Source organism: Sphaerodactylus townsendi, linkage group LG16 (assembly GCF_021028975.2).
Source record: "Sphaerodactylus townsendi isolate TG3544 linkage group LG16, MPM_Stown_v2.3, whole genome shotgun sequence".
Taxonomy (NCBI): Eukaryota; Metazoa; Chordata; class Lepidosauria; order Squamata; family Sphaerodactylidae; genus Sphaerodactylus; species Sphaerodactylus townsendi.
The window spans coordinates 27594962-27618535 of NC_059440.1; the positions used below are offsets into that span (position 1 = coordinate 27594962).

Below are 23574 nucleotides of genomic sequence, written 5' to 3' on the forward strand. Positions count from 1 at the left end.
TTGGAAGGGAACTAGCCCAAAGCCTGCAGAGAGCTAAGAGACTACCTCTGCCGAGTGTAGCGATTCTGGTTGGCCTCTGCAAATGTACAGCCTGTTTGTTTCTTCATTTAGGGGATCTTGAAAGTAGTTTCTCGTGCAGAATTTGCCTGAGGCAGCTTACAAAATAACACAATAAAGCACAAACAGTAATCACTATAAATTAAAACCCGGTGTTAAAAAAAATAACCTAGCCAGAGAATTAAACAAGAAACATCACTGAGCAGTTTAAAATGGATTTAACAGCCTTCAGACTAAAAGTGTGTTACAATATGATTTTTTTTTAAAGGATCAACCCTTAATTAAAAGCCTGGGAAAACAGAAACGTTTTGGCCTTGCACCTAGATGAAGGTCAGCCTAGATCAGTGACTCGTACAGAGACATGGCAGAGAGCTTCCTATGAAAGCTACTGTCTGCTGCGTGAGACTGAAGATTAAAGTCCAGTTTCCCCCAAGAATAGGATCAGGTGGAACCGAGTGTTAAGAGGGAAAGGGCCAGCCCAGCCGTAGAAAAACCACAGCTACCCATTGGAACAGGGTGAGAAGCCAAGAGGACCAGCCTTCCCAAGGTCTCTGCCCAAAGCTTCTGATCATGCTGTGTCTCCCTGCTCAGAGTAGGCATGTCTGGGCATGCTCTGGAAACGGCACCCCTCTGCCACATTGCAAAGCATGCTGGGATGATGCCTGGCTCGGCTCAACTCTCCATAGGCAGTGAGTCCCCGCAAAGCAAGGATCCTTGTTTTCTGCTCAGCTGTTCTGGTTTTAAAGTAGCCCTACCTGGCCGAATAAGCAGGTCCCATTCTGGGTTTGATCCCTTGGGTAGTGGGAAGTGCCACCAAGTGGGGAACCCCACCTCCATCCTTTTTGTGCTGACAAAGAATTCTGCTGTGCTCTGAAGCTTGCTACACTATGGAGGTTGGTGACTGTAACCCAGCCCCACCTGAGCCAGGGTGAGCTTTGCCCATCTTTGGCTCACCTGTAGGTTGGCAACCCTAAATCAGTTTCTCCTTGAGCCCCACCTGGAGGTTGGCAGCTCTATGCCAGGGTTAGATTTAGCCATCCTTGGCCTGCCTGGTGGATGGCAACCCTAAACTGGGGTTAGATTTGCACTCCCTGGGCCCTTCCTGGAGACTGGCAAACCAAAACCAGACCCCAGCTGGAGGTTAACAACCCTGACCCAGGGTTAGATTTGCTACCCTGGGCCCCACCTGGAAGTTGGCAGCTGTAAGCCAGGATTAGATTTAACAATTCTGGGCCCACCCAGAGTTTGGCAACCCTTAACCAGGGTTTGATTTGTCCCTTCCCAGGCTAGATCTAAAGGTCACCAATACTTAACCAGGGTTAGGGGGCTGGCGACCCTAAACCAGGGTCCGATTTGCCCCTCCCCAGGCCTGATTTGGAGGTTAGCGATCCTTAACCAGAGATAGATTTGGGCCAGGGAGCCCCACCTGGAGACTGGCAACCCTAAACCAGGGTTGTATTTGGTAGAGGCACCGAATGACAAGGAAGGCTAGGATGTTCTTTTTCCTCTCTTTTGCAAAAGAAGTCTTCCGACCCCATCTCCACCCTTCCCCGGGCCTGCGCCCCGCCGGGGTCCTGGGTTCGAGAGCCGCCTCCCCTTCGGCGCGGCCTCCTCCTCCTTTCCTCCCTCCCTCCCTCCGCCGGCGCGGGGCGTTGCAGACCGGCTGGGCGGCGCGGAATTGGGCGACGCTCCCTGGCGCGCCTGACAGCTGGGGCAGCCTCCTCCGCCGCCGCTCGCCGCCCAGCCCTGCCAGGCGAGCGCGGGAGCCGGTCGGAGGCGCGGGAGATGCGCCTGGCCGGGCTCTGAGCGCCGCCCCTGCCAAGATGACGGTGGAATTCGAGGAGTGCATCAAGGACTCGCCCCGGTTCCGGTAAGCCGGACCCTGCCCCGAGCGCCCCCCGCCCATCCAGACCCCCAACGCCTTGCGGGATCGCCCTGAGCCTCTGCAGGCGGCGCGGCACCGGGCGCGTGGGAACGAGGGCGCTGGCCGCAGGGAGGGTGGGTGGTGCAGTGGCCAAGAGCATCCTTTTGCAAATGCAGCTGTGTGTGCGTGTGCGGGGGGGGGACGGTCTAAGGGGAGACGGACGCCCCCAGCTGGCCCCCCCAGGGCGGCGCGCCTCCGGCTCCAGCTCCGCCGTGCGCCCTGGCCACCGTTTGCGCGCTGGCGGGTCCAGCCCTTTTCCCAACCCCGATCTCTGGCTCTCCGTGCTCACAAAGGGACCGACTGGGACGCTGCAAGGGAGGCGAAGGGCTCTTTCTGGGGCGGGGGGCGAGGCGGGCATCGGTGCCCGCTCCAGAACCCGGCCCCGATCCTCGCAAAGACGGGCAGCGGGGGAGAGAAAAAGCCCGGCGCTCCCCATTCTCCGCCAAGGCTGGCGCCTCTTCTGTTTCCAAGCGCAGGAAGGGAGGTGGCGGCGTGGGGTGGGGGCGCAGCCTCATGAGGTCTGGCGGCTTAGGTGGAGCGTTGGCAAGGCCGGCCCTGGCCCTCTGCAGCGGTGGGGAGGGGGGCTTCCCTTCCAGCTGCATGGGGTGGGCCTCTGGCTGGGCTCGGGGGGGGCTTTTGTCTCGCCGTCAAGTTGCCCAGACCGAACGTCTGGCGGTGTACAAAGGGGGCACACGACGGCGCAAACGCCGCGCCTGCACACACCAGCAGACGCAGCCGTCCGCCCGGGGATCTCTGGGCTGCCTGGAGGAAGAGCCAAAGGAGATGGGTGGTGTCGGGAACGGTTTCCAGGATGGGCACGGGGCCTGCCAAGAGGTCCTGAGCAGCAGGCTGGAGAACCTCAGGGCTGGGGGTATGGCTGTGCCAAAAAAAAACCCAGATGATTGAAGAGCAGAGACACAGAGAGAGAGAGATATCACCAGAGGTCCTTTTTTTTTTTTGACACATCCAAGGTCATAGCTCGGGTTTGCGTGTGGATGTTTGGGGGCAGGAATAGACAGCAGAGCTCCCCCCCCACCCCCATTCCCAGGATTTGACAGCTATAACTGTATCCTGATGGCTGCCAGCCAGATATTTATAAATGACGCGTCTGGACGGGAGGAGACGGCTTCTCCTGATTTACTGGAAGTGCAGATTCTCTCCCCTGTGTGTCGATTACTTAAATTAGATCACGAGACTGGGGGAAGGAAGGGGGGAAAGGCGCGTAGGCATCGACTTGCATATTTGATCGTGCCCGGGGATGTAGCTAAACATCCCAAACCCAGTCCAGTGGGGCCTTAGTCCAGTTGCCCCGAGTGCGAAAGGTGCCGGGGTCAACCACCAGTTAAAGTCTTCCAGCTGTCTGGAAAGACTTTCTCCTAGCCAGGAACGCCTGCCAGTCCCTACAGATGGTTTGAGTTCAATAATAATGTTGCCTTTAAAAAAAAAACTTGGAATCATTGGAACAACCCTATAAGGTAGGCCAATATCACGACCGACCTCTGTAATAATTATTGCATGACTCTGTGTGAGAGAGAAGGCGACTTTTGAAGCCCCCTTTGCAGATGTGTTTCAAAGGAAGGCCTTGCTCCCCAGTAAGTGGATTCAAGCAGTCGGTGGAGCCCTTGGCTGAGTTAGAACCAAAAACTTCCCCGTCTGCCATTCACTTATTCACTGCCGTGCTAAATTATAGTAAAACGGGTTTTCCTCCCATGGGTCAGTTTGATATCTGCTACATGGAAAAGTCCTGCGGAGTTGAAACATGGTCTAAAAGTATACAGGTCTCACCTGGCCAGTACCTGAATGAGCGACGAGATCTGTCAGTCGCTTTGAGCGCAGGGATGGAAAAATGGAATGAATGAAGTGGAAAAGCCCCATCGTTCTGTCTCTGTCGCGATGCGCCACGTGGTGGGTGCAATTGCTGTTCCGGGTTCGAAAGCTTAAAACGCCGGATGATGCAGGACTGTGATTGTTTTCATAATAACATTTAATTGGTAGGTTGATCGACCAAAGGATTTGATGCGGGACGCTAGTATTATTTGGTGAGGGCCAATTTAATCTGAAGTAACCCGTGCTATTGCTATTTTGGTTCCGGTGTGTTACTGTTGCTTCATAAAAGAGGATCTTCCAAGGATGAGCGATGCCTTTTGCTTATCGAAGGGGTAAGGCCACTGGAACACGGCCATACAACATGGAAAACCCACAACACCCTAGTGATTCTGGCCATGGAACCTTCGACAATATATTCTAAGGTATGCTGCTAGTGAGCATGGAGGTTCTGTTTATTTATCACAGCTAGTAATCATTGATGGAACTCTCCTACATGACGGTGTTTATTCTCCTATTAAAACCCTCCAAGCTGGTGACCGTTGCGATATCCTGTGGCCTGGTTTTCATTGTACCTTGTGGTAGCGTGCAAAACCATTTCAATTAGAGTTATGGCAAATGGGCAGTAGCTGGTTAGCTGGTTAATCAGGTGAAGTTGCATTCCGATACAAGCTTATTTGGGAGTAACTCTGAGGCCCCTTCCGCACATGCAGAATAACGCACATTCAATCCACCTTCACAATTGTTTGAAAGTGGATTTTTCTATTCCGCACAGTAAAATCCAGCTTCAAAGTGCATTGAAAGTGCATTATTCTGCATGTGCGGAAGGGGCCTTACTGAGCAACTTTGGACTTAATTCTGTAAATCAGTCTGTTTACATCATTGTTCTTCGTAAGTCATAATTTTGGTTAGAGAGCAGAAACAATAGAAGGTGAAAGACGGAAGGTCTGTGTCGGTGTAACTCTTGGTTTAACGGAAAAATTGACATTTGCAGAGAGGGCTCCGTTAAGCTTCCTAGGGGTATTTACAAACACTGTGACCTGCTGAAAAGACAAGTTCCAGGTCAAATCAAGCCTGTTCCAGGTCAAATGAAACTCTCCCTACAGGTTTTAATGAATAAACGGAGGCTCCTGTATTTTGGTCACGTTATAAGAAAATAAGGCTCACTGGAAAAGTCAATAATGCTAGGAAAAGTTGGAGGCGGCAGAAACGAGGAAGACCCAACATGGGAGGGATTGACTCAACAAAGGAAGCCACGGCTTTCCAATTGCAGGACCCAAGCAAGGCTGTTAACGATAGGATGTCAGACATTCATACAGTTTCCATAAGCCGGACGCGACTTGCTGGACTAATGGTCTGATTGAATAATTCTGGTTTATAATGCAACAAAAATAAGTTTTGTGTGCTCAGCAGGGCTTTTTTCATGGCGCACTGTGCAGATCCTTGGTAGGACATGCCGCCAAGTGTTTGCCAGAGTCTGCCTCGGAGCCGACACAAAGGGCCAAATCCCTGCATCGCGTCTGAAGAACTGGGTTCGAGTGTTCAAAAACTGACCCCGGGGGAAATATTAGTTACGGTTTAGCGAGGTCTTGGGTCCAAAGGATGTGTCATCTTAAAAATGTTTGGCTATGAGGCCTATTGGCAGGTATTGGCCCTGATCACCAATAGTGGAACCTCAATGTAACGACGTCGCCTGAATGCCAGCGTTCTAAGCAGCATGTCTGTATGGCACAGTCCGGAGCCCCTTGGAAACCCGACAGCTTTGAGATGTGAAATTCTTTATCAACACAGAAATGTATGGAATTGGAGAACACCGCCAGGCCTCGCCTCCCGTCACTTGTGCCACCTGTCCCCTGCTTCTAAAAGCTGTCAACGCTAACCTGGCAGGGAATCAAAGCAAAAGTAAATGTATTGTCGAAGGCTTTCACAGCCGGAATCACTAGGGTGTTGTGGGTTTTCCGGGCTGTATGGCCGTGTTCCAGTGGCATTTTCTCCTGACGTTTCACCTGCAACTGTGGCTGGCATCTTCAGAGGATCCTCTGAAGATCCCAGCCAAGATACGGAAAACATCAGGAGAAAATGCTAATAAGAAGGCCATAGCCGCCAACCAGCCTATCCTCGCTTCTTTTCATGGCGATGGGCCACAACGGTGACTTCAGTGGCCAGATGCTTCGCTCCCTGCGGGTGTGAACCTTTACAGTGAGACATCAGGATGGCTTGTGTGTTGAGCATGGCATCAAGATCCATGACTTGCCAGAAGGCACCATTGAAAATATTATATATAACCTGAAAAACTCTGGGTGCTGTGAGATGTTTGATTGTCAAGTTGTCTTGAGCTTTCCGGTAGTGGAAATGGCCTCGGGTTTTGAAGCAGAGCGTCCTCGCGGTCCCTTCCGCGCCAGACATCGAGTTTCGAAAATATGGCCAACTGGGTGCCTTCAGAAGGCCTGCCAATGGGGCACAGAGGTCAAACGCTCTCAATGTCTCCTTCCCCCCCCCTCCCAGCAACTGGTATTCTGAGGTACACTGCCTCTGAGTATGGAGGATCCATTTAGCCATTGTGGCTACTGAGACTCCATTGTGGCTACTCAGGCAATGCAAAAAAGCACTCTGCGCTTGTTCTGTGGCACTCTCTCCTTTTTGATTACATCATACGGCCAGGGGCTTTGGAAACACATTATGAATTGAGGCCTTTGCTGAGCTGTGACTGGAAGAAAAATGCCTGCCGCCAGCGAAACTCTAAGGGCTTGTGGCATATTTTTGCCAGGGGTGAGGACAAGCTGTAATAATTTTTTAAGCGAGTAATTACCGCGCGTCACCTAGGTGCTGTGACAGCAGTTCCGGCCAAGACTGCACCTTGATGTGTCCACGTTGTGTTTTGATATTTGGCCCATGGAAACAAAACAGCTCCGATTTTCCCTCTTCCCTTTCACCCTCAAGATGAGCAACGACACGCAACAGTAATTTCTAAGCTGTATGCCAACAGCAATTAATTATATTTTAAAAAGCCTTCTGTGAGCTCAAAACAACCATCTTCATAGGAGGCTGCTCGCAGCTTCTCTGCGTGATTAACTGCTACTACCTTCCCTCTTCTTTCTTCTGCTAAAATTCTGCAACATCCCTGCATTGGTTGCCTAGCTCATGTAATCACTACTAAGGCAACAATGGAAGAGAATTATCTTCCCTTGGAGGAGGATGCCTGGTATATCTCTGCATGCTTTAGTGATCTGCGAAACATGTGCCTCCCTCTCCAAAAGCTTGTGAGAATTAAGGAAGCAAGCAATTGTATCTCTGCATCTGCAGTGCAATTAAAATGGATTCAATTCGTGTCAAATTGCAAAATGCAGGTGGAACTACTTCCAGTATCCACAGAGGAGGGCTGTCGTTGGCCAACTCTGCGAGGCACTGTCTCCTTTTCGAAAAGCCTCTAATGGGGTTGGGTAGCACTACCCGGTCACTGCACCAGGCATGACCGCATGGTTCAATCCCATCAAATGGAAAGAGGCCGCAGAATTACCTGCCCTCAAAGGAGGAGGCTACTTCTGCACATGGGCAGGGGTTTATTGCTTGTCGGTCCACCACTCCTGGTGGGGGTTTGTCATTTCTCTCATCTCCCTGCGTTGCTCGTGAAGTTTCCAGAGGGAGAGGCTCCTTTCCACGTTTTTGCCAGACGTTTCCATACTTCTGCCAAAAAGAAAACAAAACGTGCGGGAAAAATTAATGAGCAACGAGGGCAGAAGAGACAGGAATGTCGGGGCTTGCCCCACTTTCCGCCTGCAATCTGACATCTACATATATTCAGGGCAGAGGGCCGGGAAGGACGTCTTTCCTCCTTTGTTCAATGTCACCCGGGTGTGTCTCTCAGAATGTTTTTTTCCCAGGTTGGGGTTTCTAGTGTGATTGTGCTGAGCGGGCATTACCTTTGTAAACGTGACCTTAAGAGCCTTGGGTTTGATGGGGACCGAGAGTGGATCGCTTCCAGCAGAATATCCACAGCTCGAGCAGGCAAGCCCAGCGCACTGACTCACGCAGAGGGGCGGCAGGCTGCTTCCTGGTCAGAACAGTGGCCTGCAGAACGGGAGAAGGTGGGCATTTTGGCTGGGGGCAGCTTTAACTCTATGAGTCTCTACAAGGAGTCTTAAAAAACCGGAAGTCTGGGAGCTCCGGCTCTTGGTGGATCGCCCGTGTTCCTCTGGCACGAACCTTGCAGGGGCTTGTCTGACTGGTGCCAGATGCACACAAAGCCAATGAGTACAGCGAAAGACCTGTTCGGAGTGAATTTTTGCACTCCGGCTCCGTGATGCGCTCACTCAATCGGCATGCAGATTATCTTTTGCCATCCAGCCGCTTGTCGGCCTGTGAAAGGGACTGCTGACTCGTCGGAAAACCTGAAACAGAAAAGCTAAAATCCCCGCATATCTTCCAGTAGCCTCTGTTGAACAGGGATGGATTTGCTGGGATGGGAGCGGGGGTGGGTGGGGGTGGGGGGTTCTTTCCCCAGGAAACTGTTGCCCCGTTTTGCATTTGGAAAGTCTTTTCAACATCTTGTTCATACGCATTGCTAAGATGGTGAATGAAGGGAAAGGCCAGGCTCCAATACCCTGGAGAGTGGCTGCCAGCCTGGGTAGGCAATACTGACTCGGATGAACCTAGGGTCTCATTCAGTATAAAACAAATTCATGTGTCTGGGGGTGGGCCATAGCTCAGAGCATCATCCTAGCATGTAGAAGGTCCCAGATTCAATTCCAGGTGTCTCCAGTCAAAAGGACCAAGCAGAAGGGGCTGTGAAAGAGCAGAGCAGCAGCGGCGTAGTGGTTAAGAGCAGGTGCACTCTAATCTGGAGAACTGGGTTTAATTCCCCGCTCTGCCGCTTGAACTGTGGAGGCTTATCTGGGGATTTCCAGATTAGCTACTAATGCACTCCCACACACCCACCTCAGCTGGGTGACCTTGAGCTGAGTCACAGCTTTTTTCAAAGAAGCTCTCAGTCCCACCTACCTCCTGGGGTGTTTGTTGTGAGGAAGGGGGAAGGGAAGGAGATTGTAAGAAAGGGGAGTTTAAATCAAACTCCTCCTTCTCCCTCCTCCTCCTCCTCCTCCTCCTCCTCCTCCTCCTCTTCTTCTTCTTCTTCTTCTTCTTCTTCTTCTTCTTCTTCTTCTTCTTCTTCTTCTTCTTCTTGTTGGATGGGAGACCACCAAGGAAGTCCTGGGTGGCTATGCTGAGGCAGGCAATGGCAAACTACCCTCTGTTCACCTCTTGTCTTGACCTGGATGGCCTAGGCCAGGGGTCTGCAACCTGCAGCTCTGCAGATGTTCATGGACTACAATTCCCATCGGCCCTGCCAGCCGCGACCAGTTGGTATGCTGCTGGGGAGGGGCTGATGAAGGTGAATCCATGGTATCTGGAAAGCTTTACGCGATTCTTGGCCCTAAACTTTATCACTATGTCTCGATGATAGATCTTGGGTGCTAAGCAGGGTCAGCCCCAGTTATGACTCAGATGGGAGACCACGGAGGAAGTCCAGAGTTGCTGCACAGAGGCAAGCGGTCGCAAACCGCCTCTGTCCATCTCTTGCCTTGGAAACCCCTTGAAGCACAGGTGTCAAACCCGCGGCCCTCCAGATGTTATGGACTACAGTTCCCATCATCCCCTGTCAGCATGATGCTGGCTGGGAGATGATAGGGCTTATGATCCATACCGGAGATTGTTTGACAAACACTGAAAAGATGCAGCCGTAAAGTCGAGGGCCGTTTTTAAACAGAGGTTGGATGGCCATCTATTGGGAGTGCTTTGATTGTGTGTTCCTGCATTGCAGGGGGTGGACTGGAGGGCCCTCGGGGTCTCTTCCAACTCTATGATTCTAAGTCAGTTGCAACTCTCCGCCACGGGCTGGAATTTCAGCTGACTCCTGTGTGCAAGCCCATCCCTGCGGATCGGGGCGCTCCCGCAACGATGGGGGTTAGAAGAGAAATCAGCCGGCGCTCCACAGAACGAGCCATTTCTCTGTACGCGCGGCGGCTTGCTTCTTCAAGCAATGTGACGCACCTAATTGTGACAGGAGCACCCCAGGAGCCTTCTCTAATGGAGAGTGTTCAACTGCTCCGCGGGTCTAGGTGTCAGCTGAATTATGCTCCCGACGGATCACCTGGAGACTCTCAAGATGTTTGTGCCCACATGGAGCTGTGACAGGCAACTTCTGCAGGAGAAAAGGCTGTGTGATTAGCTAGGTGAAAATAGTCCCCTGTGCAAGCAGTGGGCCGTTACTGACCCAGGGGGTGACATCACGTCACGACATTTACTAGGCAGACTGTGCCTTCCCTAGTTGTCTACGTTCTGCCCCCAGCAAATTGGGTACTCGTTTCACCAACATGAGAAGGATGGAGGGCTGAGACCCCTTCTGCACGTGCAAGAATAATGCACTTTCAATCCACTTTCACAATTGTTTGCAAGTGGGTTTTGCTATTCCGCGCAGTAAAATCCAGCTGCAAAGTGCATTGAAATTGCATTCTTCTGCATCTGTGGAAGGGGGCTCAGTCAACCTCGTGCTGGCCACCTGAAACTGACTTCTGTCGGGATCGAACTCGGGTTGTGACTGGACTGCAGTACTGCAGCTTGCCGCTCTGAGCCACCTTGCCCCAGGGGGGCTGGTTTAGGGAGCTTTTTTTTGAAAATAAAAAGTTATAAAGGATGAGGAGACACGAAAGACGTTTACAAAAATGGGGGATGGAGGAGAGAGAGAGGGAGACTTTGCTCCCTCTCAAAGAAGACTGGAGCTCAAGATGGCTTCATTGATTGATTGATTGATTGATTGATTGATTGATTGATTGATTGATTGATTGATTGATTGATTGATTCTTAAAATATTTACCCACTGTCCTCTTTCCAAGCCTGAAATCTTCCGCTTCTGGAGACCTTGGGGAGGGAGCTGATCCCGAAGGGATGGCAACGTTAGTAAATTACACTCTGAATGCTTTGGTGAAGTCTCTTCCCCCGCTGATAATCGGACACTAGGTTACCAACTTCCAGGAGAGGCCTGGAGTTCTCCTGGAATCATAGCTGAGCTCCAGATGGCAGAAGTCATTTCCCCTGGAGGAAGGGGCTGCTTTGAAGCGTGCACTCTATGGTATTATATCCAACTGAGGTTCTTCCTGTCCCCCATCCCTCCCCTAACCCACCCTTAATCCCTAGAATTCCCTGAACCCAGAGTGGGCAAGATTCTTCCTGCTAAATCGGGACAGGTGGAGCGGCTGTTTAATATGGGAACAGGGCAGTTGTATCGCCACTAATGTCCCATCTAGCTTGGCATCCTGCCATTCCATGCCCGTTTCTGCTGGCAAGCTTCTACTGGGACATTTGATAACATGTTTCTGGACAGTTGCATTCTTTTTCTTGTCGTAGTCAGGCACGCCCCTCTTTGCTTTCACAGCTCAGCTGTGCTGGCGAAGGCAGAACAAATCAATGCTGCGTAGAGACGGAAGGAGAAGAGCCTTCAGCAATGCATAATGGTGACACAGGGTGTGTATGTGTGAGTGTCCCTGTACAATGTATTAAGGCTTTCACGGCCGGAATCAGTAGTGTGTTGGGGGTTTTCTGGGTTGTATGGCCCTTTTCCAGTAGCATTTTATCCTGACGTTTTGCCTGCATCTGTGACTAGCATCTTCAGATCCTCTGAAGATGCCAGCCACAGATGCAGGTGAAACGTCAGGGCATACTACTAGAGCTAAGGCTCATATGAGGCTCCTCTTAGCTGCTTCGCACAGATTCCTGAAAAAAGCGTTCTGGGATATGCAAGAGTTGTCCCTATTATCATCTGTGAAATGCAGACCTCCAAAGCTGCCCGGCGACTATTATAAACACCCTGACTAGATTACTGTTATCCATGGGTCGGCCCCTGAAGACTGTTCAGAAACTATCCAACATATGGTGGTTAGACTGGAACACCCAGATTTGAAAATAGGGTGCCAATACGTTAAAGAACTATCCGTTTATTTCTGGGCATAATTCAAGGTGATTTTTTTAGAAATTCTGAGTTTCTAAACCCCATTGTCTTGATTTGAATAACCCCATTTCCGTTTGGTTTCTGCCTTGCACAAATGCAACTTGCGACTAAAGCAGTTTTCTGTTCCTTCATGCTGAATTTTTCCACAAGTTTAATTGAGCGACAGTCAATTGGCATTATATGGTATTTATTCATTTCCCGTCCCCAGAATGGGCTCAAGGAAGCTGATAAACAGAAACATAAAAAGCGGTAATAAAGAAAACGTTGTGACCCCTTTTAAAAAAATATACACCCAGCAATACTAATTTTTTAGGGAGAAAACTATACCTCAAAATAATAACTCTCTTAGTAACATCAAAGAGAAAACCCCAACATTACAGAAGGCAACGGAGACCTACATCTGTTCTTGAACTACATCTGTAAAAAGAAAATCCTCTTCACCTCTCCCAGTGGCCAATTCCATGAATAGTATGTGTATTATACATATAAATAATGCATTTGTTGCATATTAAAAACTGCACAGCTTGTGTAGGCAGTAAAAGGAATCCTCCGCTCCAACAGTAAAATGTGAAGATTAAAATCATCAGCACAATTATCGGTGTTACAATCTTTGTTGCCCCCTGTAGGAGCAGCAGTGGCGTAGTGGTTAAGAGCAGGTGTACTCTAATCTGGATGAACTGAGTTTGATTCCCCGCTCTGCCGCCTGAGTTGTGGAGGCTTCTTTGGGGAATTCAGATTAGCCTGTGCACTCCAATGCATGCCAGCTGGGTGACCTTGGGCTAGTCACAGTTCTTGTGAGCTCTCTCAGCCCCACCCACCTCACAGGGTGTTTGTTGTGAGTGGGGAAGGGTAAGGAGTTTGTAAGCCCCTTTGAGTCTCCTTACAGGAGAGAAAGGGGGGATATGAATCCAAACTCCTCCTCCTCCTCCTGCTTTCTTCTTCTTCTTCTTCTTCTTCTTCTTCTTCTTCTTCTTCTTCTTCTTCTTCTTCTTCTTCTTCTTCTTCTTCTTCTTCTTCTTCTTCTTTCTTCTTCTTCTTCTTCTTCTTCTTCTTCTTCTTCTTCTTCTTCTTCTTCTTCTTCTTCTTCTTCTTCTTCTTCTTCTTCTTCTTCTTCTTCTTCTTCTTCTTCTTCTTCTTCTTCTTCTTCTTCTTCTTCTTCTTCTTCTTCTTCTTCTTCTTCTTCTTCTTCTTCTTGAGACAGAGGTCCTCTGGCCATGCACAGAGAGTCCCTCTTGACTACTGTTTCCTCTGATGTTCCAACACAGAGCCACGGCGATGCAAACACGACCACGGGGCTAAACCCTGGTCAATCCCAGCTCAAATACTAAGCCCCAAAATAAGGCCTGGAAAGTCAATCGGATGGATTTAAAATCTGGGAGATACCCCCTTGTAAACACTGAGACTGCGAGCGGGTGTGTATACAAACAGATATCCCCTCTGAAACACCCACCGGCTTCCCGGAATGAATCCGTTTTAATAGCCCGACTGTAAGGAGGTGAAAAGCTAAGCCGTCGAGCAGGGATAACCGAAAATATTTATTAGAAAGGATTAAGGCATGATGTCACGATTCGGGGTGGCGCAGCCGGAGCGGAAACACGCGCTCGGCTCCTAAATAAGCGCAGAGTTAGCTCCGTCTAAACAGACTTATGTAATTTTGGCATGCAAATAAATCCTGTCTATCCTCCACCCCCCACAGACAGAATCTGTTCCGTCGTAGTCCCCGAATCTTGATAATTGCCGCCTTATTTTCCATTAGTAAAATCCTGTATCTCAGATGCGTGGGTGGGAGAGGCCATATCGGAATTTATTAGAGGATCTTCTGAGGAAGCAACCCCATCCCTGTTTTGAAGATGCGCAGGAATGTGGTAATCCCTGCTTTGTGTGTGGCTGACATATTGCATTCCTGGTTGTGGTACAAAAGGTGACTTTAAAAAAAAAACGTGGCTGAGACCGATGTCAGATTGCCCGAGGGCCAAAACAGAAGAATCTTGGCTTGCTCTTCTGTGTTGAACGGCCAAATGGGATGCAGAAATCAGAAGGCAAAGCTTTGGGGGGCTGATAAATGTGACCCCCCCTTCATTAATATCTGCAAATTGAGCAAAACACAGCTGCAAAAGGCAGCTGGATAGCTGGCAACCTTGTGTCCCCCAACTGTCCCCGTGTACCCGGGAAAATCCCAACTTTCTGGCCATTTCCCCTGCCAAATAATATTTTTGCATTCAGGGCATGGCATGTTAATTTTTTCAAGCGTGAGCTAATGGTATGGTCATAGCAAGATTTGAGTCCAGAAGTCCTTGGAGATCTGCACGATTTTGGGGGGGGGGGGGTATAAGCTTTTGAGAGTCAGAGCTCCCTGGGCTGATGAAGGGAACTTTGACTCTTGAAAGCTCATCCCTCCCAAATGTTATTTGATCTCTCAGCAGTGGCATAGTGTCAACGGGGCGGGGCGGGGGCGCGATGCCCCGGGCGCCGTGGAAGCAGGGGCATGGGTCGACCTTGGCGGGGGCAGTTTCCCCTCGCTCCACCCCGTCTCTAAGATACTACTGAACTTGAATCCACCGTCTTGCTGGAGACCAACTCTGTTTCAGATAAAGATGTTAGTACGGTCAGTTGAGGTTCAGAAGTCTAGAAAACGGTATGCTTCCACATTAAAAAATAGTCCTGAACCAACATGAGAATTATCATTCATTTTTATGTGTTGCCTCAGTCAAAACTGTTATTTTGTGCATTATTGTGCATTGAACATGATACTTTGATACAAGAACATTTATAGTTCATGGAACAACTATCCCCAGTACTTGCCTTTTCCAAACTGGTAGGCACCAGGACCCAGGATGAGCATTTTACAAAAAAGAAGGTCCGGCATGTTGTGTTCTGTGGCGGCGTAATATACAATGCTACTAACATCTTTTTCTGAGAAAGAGTATATCTTCTGAAACTGTCTGATATGGTCATTTATTGGGAATTCAGTCTTTCCTTGAACCTCTAGGGAAGTGTGAGCACAGCTGCATCATCGAATCCTAGAATGGAGTCATAGAATCATACAGTTGGAAGAGACCCCCAAGGGCCAACAAGTCCAACCCCCTGCAATGCAGGAACACACAAGCAATGCATGCACATTAGTCCAGTCACACGATGAAGCACAGTCTCACTTTGCAGTTTCCTATTTTGCATTTGCTGAGGAATATGTTGAACCGCTGATGACCTGTGGCAGGATAACCGATGTTTTCTTGTTGTTTCTTTTCTGATAATTGACGCCCCACGTCTGGACTTAGGTCACTGTGAAGACCTAGGGGTTTGCAGACAGAATACAGCCTGCGGAGAAGAGCTTTTAGCCGCACGCAACTCCGCGCATGCAGAGCTCAGGAAGTGGTTTTGGGGTGAGAGTCGAGGAGTTAACAAGCATTTGCCCATTTTCTTTAGAAACGATGCAGGGAAACGGTCCCGTACGAGGTCTGATATCTGAGTCTCCTTTGTGGATCTCCCTGGCAACATTTTGCTTAAGGAGGCGTGAGATGAAATGTCATGATCGGGCTCAGCTCAGCTGGCATGTTCAGGCTGCTGTGTAGGATGGCAGAATGCCAGAGCCTCCGGGATAACTGGGAAATCCTTCAAGAGGCAACACAGACCAAGGGCAGGAGGGATCTTGTGTGTCCCCCTCCCCATTTTCCCAGCAGCTGCCTTCCCCCCATTGCTTCCTGGAAGCTAGAGCATTGGTTGGTTCTCAACCTGTAGGTTACAGGGACCCCTTTGGGGGTCGAACGACCCTTTCACAGGGGTCGCCTAAGACTCTCTGCATCAGTGTTCTCCATCTGTAAAATGGATAGATGTTAGGGTTGGGGGGTCACCACAACATGAGGAACTGTATTAAAGGGTCGCGGCATTAGGAAGGTTGAGAACCACTGAGTTAGAGCAAACGTAATCTCTTCCACATCTCAACCCTTGTTGATACTGGGCAGGATTTGTGGTTCTGGGGGCGGAGCACCAGTTCCTGGTTCAATTTATTTATTGCAAGTATTTTCTATAGCCATGTTCAAGGCGGCTTCCAAAGTGCAATGAAATACAGCAATACAAGAAACAATAAAACCAAGAACAATAAAACCCAATACAATACAATGAAGGACAATAAAGCCGTGCTGTACTATTTAAAAAGTCTCCACAATACATCTATAAAACCTAAAATGCTGCTTGATAAAATCTTAGCTGTTCAAAGCTGTTTGAAATAAAAAAAATGTCTTCCTCTGACGACGGAAGGAGAGCAAGGACCCCAACTTCTCTAAGAAGAGTGTTCTAATGTCTGGGCCCAACCACTGAGAAAGCTCTCTCCTGGGTCCCTACAAGAAGTACCAATGGGATGGAGAGAGATACTTCCCTGGGTGATCTTCATAAATGGGCAGTTTTATATGGACACAGGTGATCCTTCAGGTAACCAGCCCAATCCCTAGCATCGCCAGGTGAAGAAGAAGAGTTGGCATTTATACCCCACTTTCCTCTATCTTCAAGGAGTCTCAAACCAGCTTATGATCTCCTTTCCTTCCTCTTCCTACAACAGATACCTTGTGAGGTCAGTGGGGCTGAGAGAGTTACGATACGATAACCTTGATTAGGCATAGATTAAGCAGAGGGAGTTCTGAGAGAACTGTGAGGGGCCCAGGGACACCCAGCAGGTTTCAGGTGAAGTAATGGGGAATCAAACCTGGGCCAAGCAGCAGGTAGGGTCCAATGAGGTGGGATCCAGCAGGTTCTTACAGGTTCCCAAGAGTAGGTTACTAATTATTTGTCTGTGCTGAGAGGGGGTTACTAATTGGTGATTTTGCCATGTGATTTTTGCCTTAGTTACACCCCTCCTCTCAGCAGTAGCACGCAGAACTTGAAGCAGTCTAGCAGGAGGTGCACCGGCGTGCGTGGCAGCCTGCGCCTGCGTGCATTCGTTTCCCGCCCAAGGACTGGCGCAGCGGCTGCGTCCTTGCCACAGCCCCGCCCAGGAATGCCCGGCCATGCCCCCATCGTGCCCCGCCCAGCCCCATTGGTGCCACACCACAGTTTGAATCCCACCACCATGGGAACCTGTTACTAAAATTTTTGGATCCCACCACTGGGTCCAAGCAGTGGTGGGATTCAGCCGGGTTCACACCACTTCGGCAGAACCGGTTGTTAAAATGGTGCTTGTAAACAATCAGTTGTTAAATTATTTGAATTCCCACCACCGGAACCGGTTTTTAAATTATTTTAATCCCGCCACTGGGTCCAAGAACCTCTTTCTGATACCCGGGAGAGCTGCAGTGTCTACAGCTTGCTTTGGAGAAGAGTAGATAGAGTCTCCACTCCCTACTGGGACCATTCTTTTATTCCTAGCTCTAACAGTGGCATGGATTTGAGAGGGCACGGTTCCCCCTGTTTCCTGTTCCCACTGCTTAGGAGGACAGGAAGAGCTGAGCCGGGCCTGATTGGAATAACAAACAAGACCTGCAGATTGATCCCCAGAAAACCTGCTCATGGCTTTTGCTAACTGTGCGCATGGAACCGTTTCGAGACGGGCGGATGCCTTTCAAAGGGACCTCCCCCTTGCTATCTGGGATCTCCCCTGCCTTGTTGCGGCCATCCCCGCAGGGTTTTTCTCTCTGCTTTGGATCCTCCGGACGACACAGCACCCTCTTTGTCCTCGCTGAGAAACTCAAAAGTTGGCAGGAAGCGCACAAATCTGGCCTCTCCATCATGACCTGCCCTGAGGATACATGAAATGGTCTTTTGTAAGGAGGGTGGGGTGGGAGTCGCAAGGGTGAAATTGCCTCCTCTTCCTACCTCTCGGCTCTGCCGTGCCTCTGGTGGGAAAAGACCCTACAAAAGTGCCTTCCGTTGATGGGACGTTGGTTCAGAATTCTTTGCCGTGGCTGGCAGCCAAGGAAGGGTCCTTCCCAATTCCGCTGGAGGAGAGAAGCGGCTAGAGGTGTGGGGATCGGGGTGGCCTTCAGGGCCTTCTCCACAGTGGCCCCTACCAGGCGCCAACTCTCTTGGAGTTCGAGTGCTTGGCAAAGACGGGTCTCTTCACCTAGGTGTTGGCTGATTCCCCCCTACTGGGATGGGGGGGGGGATGGCCTCAAAGTGTCCTGTACACCTCTCCCACTTTTGCTTCCACTAGGGCCGTGGTGGTGAACCTTTGGCACTCCAGATGTTATGGACTACAATTCCCATCAGCGCCCGCCTGCATGGGCAATTGGGGCTGATGGGAATTGTAGTCCATAACATCTGGAGTGCCAAAGGTTCGCCACCACTGCACTAGGGGCTATCCGTGGCACTGCGGAACATTAGTGGCGCCCTTCCCTGGGTGGGAGACCCTTATTCCAAGCCGACCACATCCAGGTCTTGCTTAAACACCTCCACCAGTTTACGCCACAGCTGAAACATGTCAGCCTGAACTAAAGGTTCAGATCACCACTCCAGCAACTGAAACAGTATAGCGAGAGTTAATTCACGTTGCACAAAAATGAAGGGGGTGGTTTTGGGGAAAGAAGGCGGAAGCGCGATACTGAGAAATACCTCGGAAAGGCCGCAGACTAGCCGTTCAGCGGAGACAGAAACCGTTTGAGGAGGACTTTTAGAAATGCCCCGGAGGTCTGGCTTCCTCGTGATGACCTCCAAAACTTCTCTCTGGATACCACGGCTCAACCCACTAAGAAAGTTTTCCTTGTTTCCTTTCTCGCCTGGGAAGCGGCTGAACCCTAGGGGCTGGCATATAACACCTCCCCCAACCCCCCAATTCATTTCCTCTCCAATCAGCACTTATTCGATTCCGTCCCCTGTTTTTTTTCCCTCTTTCTTTTTGTCCCGTGATTCCCCCAGCAGGCTAATTTTCACTTGGTCTGGCCAGAGAGCTTGTGAGATGAGGTGTATGCTCCGGGGACAGGATATAGGCCCATGGTGGCGAACCTTTGGCACTCCAGATGTTATGGACTACAATTCCCATCAGCCCCTGCCAGCATGGCCAATTGGTCATGCTGGCAGGGGCTGGTGGGAATTGTAGTCCATAACATCTGGAGTGCCAAAGGTTCGCCACCACGGAATAGGCTGTTCCGTTTCGCAAACCAAACAGAAGACCATGTTGGACAACTATCATTAACTGACAGGTATAAAGATATAGCTCTTCCGATCTCCCAAGTTTACATGCAGGGCTTCCGAGCTGCACCAACAGCTCTGAGTGGTATAGGCAGGTCTCTGAATGGCACAGGCAGGTCTCGGGCTGGAAAAGGGTCTTCTCTGTTTCCTGAGGTCCTCTCAGTTGAAGGTGCTTGAGTGTCGGAGGTCCTGTCTCAGGCCCAGAGAACAGGACATGGGCGGTACAGGCTGAAGCATCCTCAAAAGTGTTGTCCTGGCAACCAAAGCCAGAAGAATCATGGTCACCCTGACAACGGCCAGACATTATAGGGTTGCCAACCTTCAAATGGGGCCCAAAATTATAACCGATCTCCAGATTACAAAGATTGGTTCTCCTGGAGAAAATGGCAGCTTTGGAGAGTGGCCCTTATGGCACTGAAAGCCAGCGTGGTGTCGAGGTTAAGAGCAGGTGGATTCTAATCTGGAGAACTGGGTTTGATTCCCCACTCCTCCACCTGAGTGGCGGAGGCTTATCTGGTGAACCAGATGTGTTTCCCCACTCCTGCATTCTTGCTGTGTGACCTTGGGCCGGTCACAGTTCTCTCCAAACTCTCTCAGACCCACTGACCTCACAAGTTATCTATTGTGGGGAGGGGAAGGGAAAGGAGCTTGTAACCACTGAAGCTCCTCCCCTTCTCGAACCCCTCCCCCTCCAGGTTCCACCCCAGAATCTCCAGTAATTTCCCAACTCAGATGAGGCCACCCCATTGGACAATCAGGACAGGGCTTATGCTGAAGGCTTTGTAGAGAAGCCAAGGTTGCAGTGCAGTTGATCGTTGGGCTCCGCCTCTACCAACACGTGACATAATTGCACGGTGCATCATGCTCTTGATAGATTTAAGCAACCGTCTGCCAGGCATATCGTCCTGCCCTTGCTACTGCATTGTTCTCTTGTCAGGCTTTGTCATCATTCATGATCTCCGAGAGCCACCAGGGTTCATTTGCACTGGTGCGTTCGCTGGGCTGGCGGGGATGAAGATTCATCTTTTGGGGGGGGGGGGGTTCTGCTTGGCCAGCTAACAGAAGGACAGTTTCATGCTGACTGCAGGCAAGATGTGAGCAAGACTGGAAGGAGACCAACAGAAGGCACTCACGTGGTCCGATGGTTATAAAGGGTCCTGTAGAGGCAGTGCCTTAGCAGAGGGAAGGAGGAGGAAGAGGAAGAGGAAGAAGAGGAAGAAGTAGTAGTAGTAGTAGTAGTAGTAGTAGTAGTAGTGGAGGAGGAGCAGGAAGAGGAGGAAGAGGAGGAAGAGGAGGAAGAAGAAGAGGAGTAGTAGTAGTAGTTTGGATTTATATCCCCCCTTTCTCTCCTGCAGGAGACTCAAAGGGGCTTACAATCTCCTTGCCCTTCCCCCCTCACAACAAACACCCTGCGAGGTGGGTGGGGCTGAGAGAGCTCCGAGAAGCTGTGACTAGCCCAAGGTCACCCAGCTGGCGTGTGTGGGAGTGCACAGGCTGATCTGAATTCCCCAGATAAGCCTCCACAACTCAAGCGGCAGAGCTGGGAATCAAACCCGGTTCCTCCAGATCAGAGTGCACCTGCTCCTAGCCACTACGTCACTGCTGCTCTACGCCACTACGCCACTTCTACAGTAGAAGAAAAAGAAAAAGGAGGAGGAAGAGGATGAGTTTGGGTTTATATCCCACCTTTGACAACAGCTCAAAGCTTAACGGAAAAGAAACATCAGGCCGATCTTGCTTCTTGGGTGGGAAAATGTTGGGGGCTTGAAGGGTCGACCTGAAGCCCCCCCCCCCCTAGAAGAAGAAGAAGAGAAAAGTTTGGATTTATACCGCACCTTTCTCTCCTGTAAGGAGATTCAAGGTGGCTTACAAGCTCCTTTCCCTTCCTCTCCCGACCCTCATTCATTGCAAGGCGCTACGTAAAACGTTGCACTTGTGCCAGTGCGCAAATCAAAGCGTTTGTCCCGGGGAGGGAAAACAACACAGGAGGTCTCAAAACGATGGTGGATTTTATTTGCTTCTTAGCTGTTGCCACAAGCAATTCAAAATGCCATTTTTAGTTGATGGAAAAGGAAGCTCCGCCTGGCAAAAAATAGATAACCGGCTCACTCTGGATTCTTCAAGAAGCGCACACCCTTCCTTGTGGCAGGAAGTGGAAAACGTCGAATTCCACAACTGGGCACGCTCAACCCACATCGTTAAGAAAGGCCTGCTAGAGCTTTGGCACCCTTCCAACGCATTCTGGGCTGCCGGCGTGTCACCGAACAGGTTCAGGTGATATTTGAGATAACTCGCCGTGTTTCGCCAACACATAGATGCGCACGTCTGATAAACGTCGCTTGGGAGAAGAAAAAAATTCTTCATCCAGCCATATCGACCAAGCTCGCAGAGGCTTATTAATGCATGTTTGCAACCGGTAATGTGGGTGTTTTGATTGGGCTGGACCTGGCCCAGGCTATCTTGGAAGCTAAGCAAGGTCAGCCCTGGTTAGCATTTTGATGGGAGGCTTCCAAGAAAGTCCAGAGTTGCTACCAGGTGATGGCAAACCACCTCTGTTTATTTCTGGCCTTGAAAATTCTACAGGATCATTGTACATCAGCTAGACCTGAAGGCACCAGAGGCATATCTAGGGAAATGGTAGCCCTAGGAGCAGCAGTGGCGTAGGAGGTTAAGAGCTCGTGTATCTAATCTGGAGGAACCGGGTTTGATTCCCAGCTCTGCCGCCTGAGCTGTGGAGGCTTATCTGGGGAATTCGGATTAGCCTGTACACTCCCACACACGCCAGCTGGGTGACCTTGGGCTAGTCACAGCTTCTCGGAGCTCTCTCAGCCCCACCCACCTCACAGGGTGTTTGTTGTGAGGGGGGAAGGGCAAGGAGATTGTCAGCCCCTTTGAGTCTCCTGCAGGAGAGAAAGGGGGGATATAAATCCAAACTCTTCTTCTTCTTGTATGCAAAATCTGAGTTTTCTGCCCCCACCCCCCGTATGGGCGGCCGCCCTCCCCCCCTACGACCAAACAATTTTTTTTTGCATCAAGTCTTTAAGTCAGTGTATGGACCGGGGGGGGGGGAGCCTCCAGGGGGGCAATTTTCCACACCCCACGTGACTAAATGGCTGCAGCCTGAGGACATTTGACCCCATATGTCCCCCTGGGCGGTACGCCCCTGGATGGCACTTTCCCCCATATTGAAGAAAGGCACAACAGAAGCGAAGGGAGTGAAAAATATGGCCCATGGCATATGCCAAATGTGCTGAACAGAGTCTGGGAATTACAATGCAAGAATGGATGTTTCCTAATCCAGTGGTTCCAATTTAGAAATAAATCTAGGTCACTTGGAACCCCGTGGAGAAATTCAGAACAGAAGACTTTCAGAAGGATCCCTATTCATGTGTGTGTAATCCTTGAAAAGCGTATCCACGATGCTTCGCAAAGCGTCCCTAAAATCATCTGCTTCCAGCAGGGCGCCTCACCTGTCTAGCGGTGGGGCGAGCCCTGAAATGAACTCTTTGCTCACCTGAGATGCTCTTTGCCGGGGTTGAAATAAACAGATGAGGGAGATGACCGAGAGCCCTTTGGAGTTTTGCAGCATGAATCCGAAATGCAGGAAAGAAGCAGCAGTTCTGGGCGAGCCAGGCGGAGCTAGATTGACTCTCCCCTGGAGCACATCTGGTTCAGCCTTAGGTCCCCTACACAGTTCTGCTGATAAACATCTGTCCTATTCTGAGATTCCACCTAAGCATCAGGAAGAACTTCCTGATGGTCAGGGCTGGAGTGGTGGAGTGGAATGTGCTACCTTGGAGTGTGGTGGAGTCTCCTCCTTTGGAGGTTTTCAAACAGAGGCTGGATGGCCATCTGTCAGGAGTGCTTTGATTGTGTGTTCCTGCATTGCAGGGGGTTGGACTGGATGGCCCTTGGGGTCTCCTTCATGATTCTATTCCCGTGGTGGCAAACCTATGGCACTCCAGCTGTTCATAGACTACAATTCCCATCAGCCAATTGGCCATGCTGGCAGGGGCTGATGGGAATTGTAGTCCATGAACAGCTGGAGTGCCATAGGTTCGCCACCACTGCAATTATTCTATGATTCTCTTCCAGATTTCCTTCTTTTTAAGCGAAAAAGAGACAGAGGGAAAGCTGCCGGTTCATCTAGACCTGCTCCATACTCGAAGCTATGTGCACATTAAAAACAATTATAATAATAATAAATGAAAACTCTGCACCCAGTCAACTTACTATCCCTTATGGGTTCAAGATGCTGAAGTCTGCAGGCAATGGTTACTGAAGCATCCAAGGCCAGAAAGTTGGTACAGTAGATGTCTATTGGTTGTCGGTGAGGCTTCAGTGTCCACAATCATGAGGGCTGGTAACTTATACTCTCTAAATTACCATGCACGTGTGCACATTGATAGTGGGATATCATAATCATGATAGTCAGTTTACATTCTGTGCAAGGCAGCGGTGTAGCTAGGGAAAATGGAGCCCGGGACAAAATCTGAGTTTTGTGCCCCCCCACCCCGTGTGGGTGGCCACCCTCCCCCACCACAACTAGGGCTCTGGTCAGTTTTAGGTTTCTGGTTTTTGTTACAATTTTGGGAACAATTTTTTAACTAAATAAATTAAATAAAAATAAAAAGTTAGGGTTAGGGGTTAGGCAAAA

At 50.1% G+C, this 23574-nt stretch overlaps 1 protein-coding gene across 5 annotated transcripts in view; it reads left to right on the forward strand.

The window, feature by feature from the left end:
* The first annotated feature begins 1779 nt into the window (after positions 1 to 1779).
* ACAP3 (ArfGAP with coiled-coil, ankyrin repeat and PH domains 3) overlaps positions 1780 to 23574 on the forward strand; it is a 134132-nt gene continuing 112337 nt past the window's right edge. For all 5 annotated transcript variants that reach the window (XM_048518556.1, XM_048518558.1, XM_048518559.1 and 2 more), the window contains exon 1: positions 1780 to 1927. In XM_048518556.1, coding sequence (XP_048374513.1) covers positions 1881 to 1927 — 47 coding nt within the window. In that variant the 5' untranslated portion in view covers positions 1780 to 1880. The remainder of the gene's footprint in view (positions 1928 to 23574) is intronic.